At 43.0% G+C, this 14724-nt stretch overlaps 1 protein-coding gene across 1 annotated transcript in view; it reads right to left on the reverse strand.

Annotated features, from left to right (window-relative positions):
• Positions 1-14724, reverse strand: part of LOC111161587 (centrosomal protein 89) — a 79633-nt gene that overhangs the window by 56241 nt on the left and 8668 nt on the right. The window contains exons 3-4 of the mRNA XM_022525341.1: positions 9604-9762; positions 391-580 (exon numbers count right to left, since the gene is read on the reverse strand). Of these exons, the coding sequence (XP_022381049.1) occupies positions 391-580; positions 9604-9762 (349 nt within the window). The remainder of the gene's footprint in view (positions 1-390; positions 581-9603; positions 9763-14724) is intronic.

The raw sequence follows: 14724 nt of genomic DNA on the forward strand, positions 1-14724 counted from the left end.
GTGAATGACAACATTCCTCTTGTCGGGCACGCATTTGAAGAAAGGTTGCAACATGCATGTTGACACTGGAAAAGTGACAGGAAAAGAGTAGCCTCGGGGGCCAGAGGAAAGAGTGGGTTTACTTAGCATTGGCTGGAAATCTACATTGAGAATGTGAGGATGTTTACCTTTGTCTCTGAAGGCCCTGTCTTTGAACAATAAAGGAAAGAGTCTGAAATCTGTTGCCTGACCAGATAAAAAAACGTGACACTGACTGTGTTCAGAAAATCAGCCTCCAGACAAAAGCCATTAAAGGCAGAAGAGAAAAAAGAAAATCCTTACTGGTGCACTCTACACAATTTTACAGTAAGCTAACAGGGTGCAGAAGACGTTCTGGAATGTGAGCCACACCTGGTTTCTGTGGGGCACGGCATACACGGCAGCACTGAGACTTCCCTCTGCTTTGGGAGCACTGACATCCTCCAACTCGTCGCAGCCAGACGACAGCTGTGCGTCCGTGTCCTCCTCCTCCTCCCTGGAGCCCAGAGTTTCAAAGGATGGCAAAGAAGATCTTCTTCCAGTCTCATTCTGCCAATTTGGTCTGCATTAAAAGGTCGGGAGCAAAATAAACAAAACAAGCAAACCCCCGAACACTTCACATCAGTATATGGACCCACCTCCAAGTTCCCACCATAAAATGATTACAACCACCTTACAAAACATACAGAAGCTAAAGAATTAAGTCGCCCACAATCCCATCTCCTTGTACACTCAGCATTTCTTTCTGCATTGTAACACAAGCCTCTTAACGTAGGCTTTTCTAGTTCCTATCACTGCCTACATATACAGTTTGCCTCATTGGTAACACATATTTAAAGTCAAAATGTTAAAGGTAAGACCCAAATAGATATACAAGTTTAGTCAGCTACTTCCTATACTTAAGTCCCCCCCCATTATCATTGTTACAAATCGCTCTGTAATGAACATCTACATGCAAATAATCTCTTCCATATTTAGGATCCATCTTATGAACCAGATAACTGTACAGTAAACTGCTGAGTTAAATGATATGACTCTTTTGGGGGTCTACAGGCATACTACACAAAATCATTTCACCAATCAGCTACAATAGTGACTCCATTAGCAACAATTTTCTAAAACTTGGCAAAAGAATTTAAATCTCATGTATAAATCTTGCATTTCTTTTTTTTATTAATTTTTTAAAAATTATTTATTTATTTATTTATTTGACAGAGAGAGAGAGAGAGAGAGAGAGATCACAAGTAGGCAGAGAGGCAGGCAGAGAGGCAGGCAGAGAGAGAGGGGGGAAAGCAGGCTCCCTGCTGAGCAGAGAGCCCCATGTGGGGCTCGATCCCAGGACTCTGAGATCATGACCTGAGCTGAAGGCAGAGGCTTAACCCACTGAGCCACCCAGGCACCCCAAATCTTGCATTTCTTACCAAAAAAAATATATTTCCATTTGTTTGTGTGCAATAATTGTGTGGTGAACTGTCTGTTCATGCCCTTTGTCTACTGATCTACTTTGCTTCTAATAGGTCTATTTCAATTCAAATTTAATCTATAATTAATCTATATTTATCTACAAAAACAAAACTTGTATTTACTGTAAGTATTTTTCCTATTCTATTAATTCAATTGTGGCTATGTAAATTTCTTTTTTAACATACAGATAATTAAAAAACACTTTTTTACCTTCTAAATTCTTAGCTTAGAAGGGCACTGCAGGCATCTACTTCAGAGGTTTGGTAACACTGACTATAGGATTTCCTGCTCTTATTTATGAGTATGTTCATACACATAAATATAAACATACACATAAATTTCATTTCATAAATAAAAGGAACAAATTCCTTTCATTTAAATAGGAATTTGTTTGGTATTTGAACTAGGCAAGGCTGGAAGCAGATTTTTTTTCTACTGCTGCTAATCACTATACTGTCGAATCCCTTCCCTCCTCTTTGCTCTGTGAAGTGGTCTTTATGAAACCATCACCCGGCATGCAAACCCCAGTTTCCCTCAGGGCATCCACAGGCACCTCTCTATATAGCCAGCCCTACTGTTTACACTACTTCAACTACATGCACCTCTCTATATAGCCAGCCCTACTGTTTACACTACTTCAACTACGCATTTTAAGTATGATGTGGCTAATCCAGCCCTCTCCCAAGTCAAAACTCTTTCTTTCTGGATTTCCTCTGTTGGTCTTACCTGCTCATTCTTTCTAGTGAAGTTTAAGATCATTTCCTCATCTTTAAATTCTAATCCAGCTAAAGTGAAATTCTTATGAGGAAAGCAGGCTATATTCAAACATCTCAGAATGAAGTCAAGATTAAAATGTGAAAACCAAAAATATTAACATGTCCTAAAAGGAAATAAGTGAGCATTCACAGAATAGGGAAGGCCAACCTGGCAATTCACAGACCTGTACCTCTGGGGCTAATAATACATTATACGTTAATTAAAAAATTTAAAAAAAAAAAGAATAGGGAAGGCCTTTCTAGATTTCACAATAATGGGGACGCCTGGGTGGCTCAGTTGGTTGGGCAGCTGCCTTCGGCTCAGGTCATGATCCCAGCGTCCTGGGATCGAGTCCCACATCGGGCTGCTTGCTCTGCAGGGAGCCTGCTTCTCCCTCTGCCTCGGCCTGCCATTCTGTCTGCCTGTACTCGCTCTCTTTCCCTCTCTCTCTCTGACAAATAAATAAGTAAAATCTTAAAAAAAAAAAAAAAATTAGATTTCACAATAATGTCAGAAACTACAAAGACTGATAGATCTTACTGCATAAAAAGGTATGCAAAACACACACACACACACACACACACACACACAAAAACCCTCAAAAAACAAAATTGAATAAACATGACAGATAAAAGGCTAATCTGGTCATGTATTCCCCCAACCCTACCCCATAAGCCCTTAAAGCTAGCGGGAGGGGGTGGGGCGGCCCAAACCTCAGAATGGGCCACCAAAGGCATCACCAGGCTGGCCCCTTCCCACTCCTCCAGGCCATCTTGAATGACTGCCCACCTCACCCAAGTGCCCCAGCCCCTGCCACAAACATCTTCCTTCAGCTGCCCACATCTGTCCTTGTGTCATGTTCCCTCTTCTGTCCTGAAAGCTCATCCGAGCCCCACACTGACCATTTCCCCCAAGCCCCTGAGGCGTTCCCAGGCACTCCCTATACCTTCCTCAGCTCTGCTGCCAGTGCTCTCTTCTTACGAGGAAACCCTGCTGACCGCCCAGCCCGACGTCGGCGGTCGCCCAGCTCAAACAACAGAGCACATGATGTGAAAGAAGAGAAAAAGTTGTAATATAGGTGCCAAAGATGGTAAAATCAGCAGCAATGTTCAGAGAGGGCCACACAAGAGGTGGTGGGTGACAGCTCTCGCATCGAGGTGGTGGCATGGGACAGTCCCGTGAGGGGCTGAAGGCTGCCCTGAACTCGCTGGCTCTGTGCGGCCAGGAAAACACCCAGGGCTTTCACGAGCCATAATCTCACAAGAGCCACCCAAGAGAGAATTCAGAGAGGTGTCAAAAGCAATCAATGTCCCAGGACAGCGTCCCTTTGACCCCTGGTGATGAAAACCTGAGTAGTAACTCCAGTCACGGCACGCATAAGCAGGCATAAGCACGCACAAGCACGCGCACACGCACGCACACATGAGCTGGGGCACGTCTGTCAGAGACGCAGCAGAGCCGGCGACAGGGTCCTCACCGAAGCCTCAGCTCGGAGGTGGTGGCATAGGGCTCGATGAAACTGTCCTTTTCAACGCAGGTCGTGTCACTCTCAGATAGGGATCTCTGGCGAGGCTGAGGAATGGCAACAGTCCGGCCGGTCAGCGTTGTTGCTAGGATGACTGCAGCCAGAGCAGATCTAGACAAACACATGCCAGGGAGAAGGTGAGATGCAAACCAGCAAGCTGAAGGCTGAACGACAGGACACGAGAATTACTGAAGGGTGACCTTCTGCTCCATGTGCAGTGTGTCCCCACTGACTATGAGCCCGCTGGCTGTTATGTGCCTCATTTCATTATCACACCAACTGAATGGATGCATATTACTGCCATCTCCATTTTTTTCTAAAATATAAACGACTTGTCCAAGATTCCCTATTAAGGAGATGGGTCCAGGTCTCTAATCTAAGCAGTCTCTATTCAAGTAGTTTCCTTTTTTTTTTTTTTAAGTAGTTTCCTTTTAAAATAAAAGATCAGAATGGGGGGCAAAAATGGGGAGATATAAAAAATATTTAAAATTTTATTTTTAAATTATTTTTTTGAAGATACGTATTTATTTATTTTAGCAAGAGAGAGAGAAGGTGCGCACGCACAAGTTGGGGGACAGAGGGAGAGAGAATCTCGAGCAGACTCCATGCTGAGTGTGGGGCCTGAGCCAGGCTCTCATGACCCTGAGATCAGGACCTGAGCTGAAACCAAGAGCTGGATACTTAATTGACTATGCCACCCTGGTGCCCCCAAAAAAAGATATAAAAGATTTTAAAAGGCATTTTTAAAAACACTTGCAAATTATTCAAAACTCTAATACTGGAAAGACAGAGTAATAAATTTACACTCCCACTTGAAAAAGCAAAACAAAGCAACAGATTTACAACTGTGTTAGCTTACTGCCTCAGAGAATTTCCAGGTCATGGCACAGTGGTCAGGTGGACCTCCTGAGCTGTGGAGACAGAGCTGAGTGTCCAGGAACAGCACAGCGGACAGAATTTGCAGGACAGAGGACTGGAAAGGAGAGAGCTGAACAGAGATAGCTCCAGAAATCTGTAGATAGCCCCCTGAGTGTTCGGCAAAACATTCCTCAGGGCACGAATGTGAGGAAACTATCCAAGGCTGGGGAAGAACTACCAACAACGATTCGAGGATCGGTGCCAGGTGCTTACACATGGTTGGGGACAATGCCTGTTCCCACCAGACAGATGGGAAAAATTATAATCTACAGAACATTGAGTACAGTCCTTGGAAAAGTCTTGCTTCAGTAGTGGGGAGTAATTAGCCCAGGATTGAGCACTACTTCAGATGTACCTAACAAATCATAAAAACAACACCTAAAAGATCAAGTTGGTTCCAAGAAACTTAAATGCATCCCAGAACAAAATTCAAGAAGATTGGTAGGAATACAAAAATATCTAGCATTCAAAAAGGTGACACAACAGCATCTAGTATGCAATCCAAGATAACCAGGCATGCAAAGAGACAGAAAAACACGACCCAAAATGATGAGAGAATCAAAAGAAACCCACTCGAAACTGAACGCATATGTTAGAATTAGCAGAGAAGGACTTTAAGACAGTTATTGGGGTGCCTGGATGGCTCAGTCGTTGGGCATCTTCCTTCTGCTTGGGTTGTGACTGAGACCCATGCCAAGCAGGGAGCCTGCTTTTCCCTCTCCCACCCCCCTGCTTGTGTTCCTGCTCTGTCAGGTAAATAAACGAAATCTTAAAAAAAATTTAAAAAGGCAGTTATAACTGTATTCCATAGGTTCAAAAAGCTAAGTAGAAACATGGGAGAGTATTAAAAAAGACCTGGGGGGAAAAAAAAAAGGCTTGAGCTTTGAGATCTGAAAATTACACCCTATGGGACAGGCAGCAAATCACCCATTGCAGAAGAAAAGACTAGTGAAATTAAAGGCAAAACAAGAAAAAACAACCAAAATGAAACACAAAGAGAAAATAATTTTTTAATTAAAAAAAAAAAAAAAGATTTTATTTATTTATTTATTTGACAGAGATCACAAGCAGGCAGAGAGGCAGGCAGAGAGAGAGGAGGAAGCAGGCCCTCTAGTGAGCAGAGAGCCCGATGCAGGGCTCGATCCCAGGACCCAGGAATCATGACCTGAGCCGAAGGCAGAGGCTTTAACCTGCTGAGCCACCCAGGCGCCCCAAATAATTTTTTAAAAAAGGAGCATCATGAGACATGGGATAAAAAATGTGACTGTTTTATGCTTTAAGCCACTAAGTTTTGGTGTAATTTGTTACACAACAGTAGGGAGCTAATACAATAGCCTCTTCATCAAATGGTCCTGGAACAACCAGATATCCACGTGCAAAAAAATCAACTTGAATCTGTGCCTCCTACATCATATTCAAAAATAAACTCTAATTGCATCATAGACCACAATACAAAGCCCAAAACTATAAAACTTCTAGAAGAAAATATAGGAGAAAATCTTTGTGGCCTTGGGTCAGGCAAAGATTTCTTATATATGATACTGAAATCATAATCTGTAAAAAAAAAAAGTGTTATGATAAATTTCATAAAAATTAAAAACTTCTGCTCTTTGAAAGACACTGTTAAGAGAAAGAAAAGACAAGCCACATAAGGGGAGAAAATATTTGCAAATCTCAGATTTGACAAAGGACTTGTATCCAGAATAGATAAAGAACTCTTCTCAAAATACCGTAATAGGGGGAGCCTGGGTGGCTCAGTGGGTTAAAGCTTCTGCCTTTGGCTCAGGTCATGATCTCAGGGTCCTGGGATCGAGCCCTGCATCGGGCTCTCTGCTCAGTGGGGGGCCTGCTTCCCCCTCTCTCTCTCTGCCTGCCTCTCTGACTACTTGTGATCTATCAAATAAATAAATAAAATCTTTTTAAAAAATACCATAATAGGAACACAAACAACCCAGTTTTCAGAAGTGGGGTCACAAGATTTGAATACACACTTCACCAAAGAAGATAGACAAATGACAAATAAACATAAAAGATGCTCAACAACCTTAGGTATCAAAGAAATGCAAAATAAAACCACAATGAGATGTTACTACACTACTAGTATACTACTTAGTATACTATATAAACTGTACTATATTATACTACAAAGCATACTATTTAGAAAGTCCAAAATTTACATTCAAAGGCATATCTGTGGAGTGAGTTTCAAGAAGTAAGCCCCCTTGGGTAGAGACATCCAGAAATCTGCAAGGAAAGATTTGGGAATTTCAGATGTGCGCATGGACTCCAGGTACAACAGAGCTGCCTGGGCCAAAGGAATAAGGAATGGGCCACACCAAATCAGTATACGGTCACCCAGAAAGCATAAGGAAGATGGAGATTCACCAAACAAGCTCTATACATTGTTACCTATGCACTGTCACCACTTCCAAAATCCTATCAATAGGCAATATGAGTTAGAACTAATGTCAACTAAATTATAAACCACACACACACACACACACACACACACACATTACTGCCCAAATCAAGTATTGGTGAGGATGTAACTGGAACTCACACAGTGCTGGTCAGAACATAAATTAAAACTTCAGAAAACAGTTTGACAGTTACTTAACAAATATACACTGAGTCTATAACCCACCTATTCTACTCCTAGGTATCTATCCAAGAAAAACAAAAGCATGTGTAGGAAACAAAGATTTGTACACAAATTTTCGTGGCAGCTTTAGTTTTAAAATATTAAAACCTGAAAACAACTCGAATATCCATCCACAGGTAAATGGAGAAACAAACTGTGACATATTCATTATTCATATGATGGAACACTACTCGGCAGTAAAAAGGATGAATTACCGATTTTCACTACATTATGGATGCATCTCAAAATAATTACGCTAAATCAGAGAAGCCGGCATAATTATTTTGTGTAATCCCACTTGTATAGAATTCTAGGAAATGCAGACTAATCTAATGTGACAGAAAGCAGCTCAGTGGTGGCGGGGAGATGGGGCCAAGGGTGGACTGGGCAGAGGAATGGGAAGGGGGAGAGAAGGACAGGAGGTAGAAATTACAAAGGGGGCCACAAGGAAACCTGGGGGATAATGGATATGTTTATTATCTTGATTACAGTGATGGTTTAATGGGTGTAAATATATGTTGTAACATGATGCATTTCAAATATGTAGTTTAAGTCCATTATACCTCAATAAAATTGGTTTAAGAAACATAAAAAGAGGGGGAGGAGTCAAGATGGCGGAGAAGTAGCAGGCTGAGACTACTTCAGGTAGCAGGAGATCAGCTAGATAGCTTATCTAAAGATTGCAAACACCTGCATTTTAAGTATGATGTGGCTAATCCAGCCCTCTCCCAAGTCAAAACTCTTTCTTTCTGGATTTCCTCTGTTGGTCTTACCTGCTCATTCTTTCTAGTGAAGTTTAAGATCATTTCCTCATCTTTAAATTCTAATCCAGCTAAAGTGAAATTCTTATGAGGAAAGCAGGCTATATTCAAACATCTCAGAATGAAGTCAAGATTAAAATGTGAAAACCAAAAATATTAACATGTCCTAAAAGGAAATAAGTGAGCATTCACAGAATAGGGAAGGCCAACCTGGCAATTCACAGACCTGTACCTCTGGGGCTAATAATACATTATACGTTAATTAAAAAATTTAAAAAAAAAAAAGAATAGGGAAGGCCTTTCTAGATTTCACAATAATGGGGACGCCTGGGTGGCTCAGTTGGTTGGGCAGCTGCCTTCGGCTCAGGTCATGATCCCAGCGTCCTGGGATCGAGTCCCACATCGGGCTGCTTGCTCTGCAGGGAGCCTGCTTCTCCCTCTGCCTCGGCCTGCCATTCTGTCTGCCTGTACTCGCTCTCTTTCCCTCTCTCTCTCTGACAAATAAATAAGTAAAATCTTAAAAAAAAAAAAAAAATTAGATTTCACAATAATGTCAGAAACTACAAAGACTGATAGATCTTACTGCATAAAAAGGTATGCAAAACACACACACACACACACACACACACACACAAAAACCCTCAAAAAACAAAATTGAATAAACATGACAGATAAAAGGCTAATCTGGTCATGTATTCCCCCAACCCTACCCCATAAGCCCTTAAAGCTAGCGGGAGGGGGTGGGGCGGCCCAAACCTCAGAATGGGCCACCAAAGGCATCACCAGGCTGGCCCCTTCCCACTCCTCCAGGCCATCTTGAATGACTGCCCACCTCACCCAAGTGCCCCAGCCCCTGCCACAAACATCTTCCTTCAGCTGCCCACATCTGTCCTTGTGTCATGTTCCCTCTTCTGTCCTGAAAGCTCATCCGAGCCCCACACTGACCATTTCCCCCAAGCCCCTGAGGCGTTCCCAGGCACTCCCTATACCTTCCTCAGCTCTGCTGCCAGTGCTCTCTTCTTACGAGGAAACCCTGCTGACCGCCCAGCCCGACGTCGGCGGTCGCCCAGCTCAAACAACAGAGCACATGATGTGAAAGAAGAGAAAAAGTTGTAATATAGGTGCCAAAGATGGTAAAATCAGCAGCAATGTTCAGAGAGGGCCACACAAGAGGTGGTGGGTGACAGCTCTCGCATCGAGGTGGTGGCATGGGACAGTCCCGTGAGGGGCTGAAGGCTGCCCTGAACTCGCTGGCTCTGTGCGGCCAGGAAAACACCCAGGGCTTTCACGAGCCATAATCTCACAAGAGCCACCCAAGAGAGAATTCAGAGAGGTGTCAAAAGCAATCAATGTCCCAGGACAGCGTCCCTTTGACCCCTGGTGATGAAAACCTGAGTAGTAACTCCAGTCACGGCACGCATAAGCAGGCATAAGCACGCACAAGCACGCGCACACGCACGCACACATGAGCTGGGGCACGTCTGTCAGAGACGCAGCAGAGCCGGCGACAGGGTCCTCACCGAAGCCTCAGCTCGGAGGTGGTGGCATAGGGCTCGATGAAACTGTCCTTTTCAACGCAGGTCGTGTCACTCTCAGATAGGGATCTCTGGCGAGGCTGAGGAATGGCAACAGTCCGGCCGGTCAGCGTTGTTGCTAGGATGACTGCAGCCAGAGCAGATCTAGACAAACACATGCCAGGGAGAAGGTGAGATGCAAACCAGCAAGCTGAAGGCTGAACGACAGGACACGAGAATTACTGAAGGGTGACCTTCTGCTCCATGTGCAGTGTGTCCCCACTGACTATGAGCCCGCTGGCTGTTATGTGCCTCATTTCATTATCACACCAACTGAATGGATGCATATTACTGCCATCTCCATTTTTTTCTAAAATATAAACGACTTGTCCAAGATTCCCTATTAAGGAGATGGGTCCAGGTCTCTAATCTAAGCAGTCTCTATTCAAGTAGTTTCCTTTTTTTTTTTTTTAAGTAGTTTCCTTTTAAAATAAAAGATCAGAATGGGGGGCAAAAATGGGGAGATATAAAAAATATTTAAAATTTTATTTTTAAATTATTTTTTTGAAGATACGTATTTATTTATTTTAGCAAGAGAGAGAGAAGGTGCGCACGCACAAGTTGGGGGACAGAGGGAGAGAGAATCTCGAGCAGACTCCATGCTGAGTGTGGGGCCTGAGCCAGGCTCTCATGACCCTGAGATCAGGACCTGAGCTGAAACCAAGAGCTGGATACTTAATTGACTATGCCACCCTGGTGCCCCCAAAAAAAGATATAAAAGATTTTAAAAGGCATTTTTAAAAACACTTGCAAATTATTCAAAACTCTAATACTGGAAAGACAGAGTAATAAATTTACACTCCCACTTGAAAAAGCAAAACAAAGCAACAGATTTACAACTGTGTTAGCTTACTGCCTCAGAGAATTTCCAGGTCATGGCACAGTGGTCAGGTGGACCTCCTGAGCTGTGGAGACAGAGCTGAGTGTCCAGGAACAGCACAGCGGACAGAATTTGCAGGACAGAGGACTGGAAAGGAGAGAGCTGAACAGAGATAGCTCCAGAAATCTGTAGATAGCCCCCTGAGTGTTCGGCAAAACATTCCTCAGGGCACGAATGTGAGGAAACTATCCAAGGCTGGGGAAGAACTACCAACAACGATTCGAGGATCGGTGCCAGGTGCTTACACATGGTTGGGGACAATGCCTGTTCCCACCAGACAGATGGGAAAAATTATAATCTACAGAACATTGAGTACAGTCCTTGGAAAAGTCTTGCTTCAGTAGTGGGGAGTAATTAGCCCAGGATTGAGCACTACTTCAGATGTACCTAACAAATCATAAAAACAACACCTAAAAGATCAAGTTGGTTCCAAGAAACTTAAATGCATCCCAGAACAAAATTCAAGAAGATTGGTAGGAATACAAAAATATCTAGCATTCAAAAAGGTGACACAACAGCATCTAGTATGCAATCCAAGATAACCAGGCATGCAAAGAGACAGAAAAACACGACCCAAAATGATGAGAGAATCAAAAGAAACCCACTCGAAACTGAACGCATATGTTAGAATTAGCAGAGAAGGACTTTAAGACAGTTATTGGGGTGCCTGGATGGCTCAGTCGTTGGGCATCTTCCTTCTGCTTGGGTTGTGACTGAGACCCATGCCAAGCAGGGAGCCTGCTTTTCCCTCTCCCACCCCCCTGCTTGTGTTCCTGCTCTGTCAGGTAAATAAACGAAATCTTAAAAAAAATTTAAAAAGGCAGTTATAACTGTATTCCATAGGTTCAAAAAGCTAAGTAGAAACATGGGAGAGTATTAAAAAAGACCTGGGGGGAAAAAAAAAAGGCTTGAGCTTTGAGATCTGAAAATTACACCCTATGGGACAGGCAGCAAATCACCCATTGCAGAAGAAAAGACTAGTGAAATTAAAGGCAAAACAAGAAAAAACAACCAAAATGAAACACAAAGAGAAAATAATTTTTTAATTAAAAAAAAAAAAAAAGATTTTATTTATTTATTTATTTGACAGAGATCACAAGCAGGCAGAGAGGCAGGCAGAGAGAGAGGAGGAAGCAGGCCCTCTAGTGAGCAGAGAGCCCGATGCAGGGCTCGATCCCAGGACCCAGGAATCATGACCTGAGCCGAAGGCAGAGGCTTTAACCTGCTGAGCCACCCAGGCGCCCCAAATAATTTTTTAAAAAAGGAGCATCATGAGACATGGGATAAAAAATGTGACTGTTTTATGCTTTAAGCCACTAAGTTTTGGTGTAATTTGTTACACAACAGTAGGGAGCTAATACAATAGCCTCTTCATCAAATGGTCCTGGAACAACCAGATATCCACGTGCAAAAAAATCAACTTGAATCTGTGCCTCCTACATCATATTCAAAAATAAACTCTAATTGCATCATAGACCACAATACAAAGCCCAAAACTATAAAACTTCTAGAAGAAAATATAGGAGAAAATCTTTGTGGCCTTGGGTCAGGCAAAGATTTCTTATATATGATACTGAAATCATAATCTGTAAAAAAAAAAAGTGTTATGATAAATTTCATAAAAATTAAAAACTTCTGCTCTTTGAAAGACACTGTTAAGAGAAAGAAAAGACAAGCCACATAAGGGGAGAAAATATTTGCAAATCTCAGATTTGACAAAGGACTTGTATCCAGAATAGATAAAGAACTCTTCTCAAAATACCGTAATAGGGGGAGCCTGGGTGGCTCAGTGGGTTAAAGCTTCTGCCTTTGGCTCAGGTCATGATCTCAGGGTCCTGGGATCGAGCCCTGCATCGGGCTCTCTGCTCAGTGGGGGGCCTGCTTCCCCCTCTCTCTCTCTGCCTGCCTCTCTGACTACTTGTGATCTATCAAATAAATAAATAAAATCTTTTTAAAAAATACCATAATAGGAACACAAACAACCCAGTTTTCAGAAGTGGGGTCACAAGATTTGAATACACACTTCACCAAAGAAGATAGACAAATGACAAATAAACATAAAAGATGCTCAACAACCTTAGGTATCAAAGAAATGCAAAATAAAACCACAATGAGATGTTACTACACTACTAGTATACTACTTAGTATACTATATAAACTGTACTATATTATACTACAAAGCATACTATTTAGAAAGTCCAAAATTTACATTCAAAGGCATATCTGTGGAGTGAGTTTCAAGAAGTAAGCCCCCTTGGGTAGAGACATCCAGAAATCTGCAAGGAAAGATTTGGGAATTTCAGATGTGCGCATGGACTCCAGGTACAACAGAGCTGCCTGGGCCAAAGGAATAAGGAATGGGCCACACCAAATCAGTATACGGTCACCCAGAAAGCATAAGGAAGATGGAGATTCACCAAACAAGCTCTATACATTGTTACCTATGCACTGTCACCACTTCCAAAATCCTATCAATAGGCAATATGAGTTAGAACTAATGTCAACTAAATTATAAACCACACACACACACACACACACACACACACATTACTGCCCAAATCAAGTATTGGTGAGGATGTAACTGGAACTCACACAGTGCTGGTCAGAACATAAATTAAAACTTCAGAAAACAGTTTGACAGTTACTTAACAAATATACACTGAGTCTATAACCCACCTATTCTACTCCTAGGTATCTATCCAAGAAAAACAAAAGCATGTGTAGGAAACAAAGATTTGTACACAAATTTTCGTGGCAGCTTTAGTTTTAAAATATTAAAACCTGAAAACAACTCGAATATCCATCCACAGGTAAATGGAGAAACAAACTGTGACATATTCATTATTCATATGATGGAACACTACTCGGCAGTAAAAAGGATGAATTACCGATTTTCACTACATTATGGATGCATCTCAAAATAATTACGCTAAATCAGAGAAGCCGGCATAATTATTTTGTGTAATCCCACTTGTATAGAATTCTAGGAAATGCAGACTAATCTAATGTGACAGAAAGCAGCTCAGTGGTGGCGGGGAGATGGGGCCAAGGGTGGACTGGGCAGAGGAATGGGAAGGGGGAGAGAAGGACAGGAGGTAGAAATTACAAAGGGGGCCACAAGGAAACCTGGGGGATAATGGATATGTTTATTATCTTGATTACAGTGATGGTTTAATGGGTGTAAATATATGTTGTAACATGATGCATTTCAAATATGTAGTTTAAGTCCATTATACCTCAATAAAATTGGTTTAAGAAACATAAAAAGAGGGGGAGGAGTCAAGATGGCGGAGAAGTAGCAGGCTGAGACTACTTCAGGTAGCAGGAGATCAGCTAGATAGCTTATCTAAAGATTGCAAACACCTACAAATCCAACGGGAGATCGAAGAGAAGAAGAACAGCAATTCTAGAAACAGAAAATCAACCACTTTCTGAAAGGTAGGACTGGCGGAGAAGTGAATCCAAAGCGACGGGAAGATAGACCGCGGGGGGAGGGGCCGGCTCCCGGCAAGCAGCAGAGCAATGGAGCACAAAATCTGGACTTTTAAAAGTCTGTTTTGCTGAGGGACATCGCTCCAGAGGCTAAACCGGGGTGAGGCCCACGCGGGGTCAGAGTTGCCTCAGGTCCTGCAGGGTCACAGAAGGATCGGGGGTGTCTGAGTGTCGCAGAGCTTACAGGTATTATAACGGGGAAGCCAGCTACAGAGACAGAGCTGAGGAGTGAGCTCACAGCTCGGGGTTACCTTGAACCGGTCGCAGGCTTGGTCAGCACGGAGCATGGCCAGGGGCAGGGTGACGGGAGTAATTGGGCACTGTTCTCTGAGGGCGCACTGAGGAGTGGGGCCCCGGGCTCTCGGCTTCTCCAGGCTGGAGACTGGGAGGCCACCATCTTCATTCCTGCCCTCTGGAACTCTACGGAAAGCGCTCAGGGAACAAAAGCTCCCAAAAGCAAACCCGAGCGGATTACTCAGCCCGACCCCTGGTAAGAGCAGTGCAACTCTGCCTGGGGCAAAGACACTTGAGAATCACTACAAAAGGCCCCTCCCCCAGAAGATCAACAAGAAACCCAGCCAGGACCAAATTCACCTACCAAGGAGTGCAGTTTCAATACCAAGGAGAGCAGCGGAATTCCAGAGGAGGAGAAAGCAAAGCACGGAACTCATGGCTTTCTCCCCATGATTCTTAAG

This window comes from Enhydra lutris, unplaced genomic scaffold (genome assembly GCF_002288905.1).
Source record: "Enhydra lutris kenyoni isolate GAN:26980312 unplaced genomic scaffold, ASM228890v2 scaffoldscaffold85, whole genome shotgun sequence".
In the NCBI taxonomy this organism is placed as follows: Eukaryota; Metazoa; Chordata; class Mammalia; order Carnivora; family Mustelidae; genus Enhydra; species Enhydra lutris.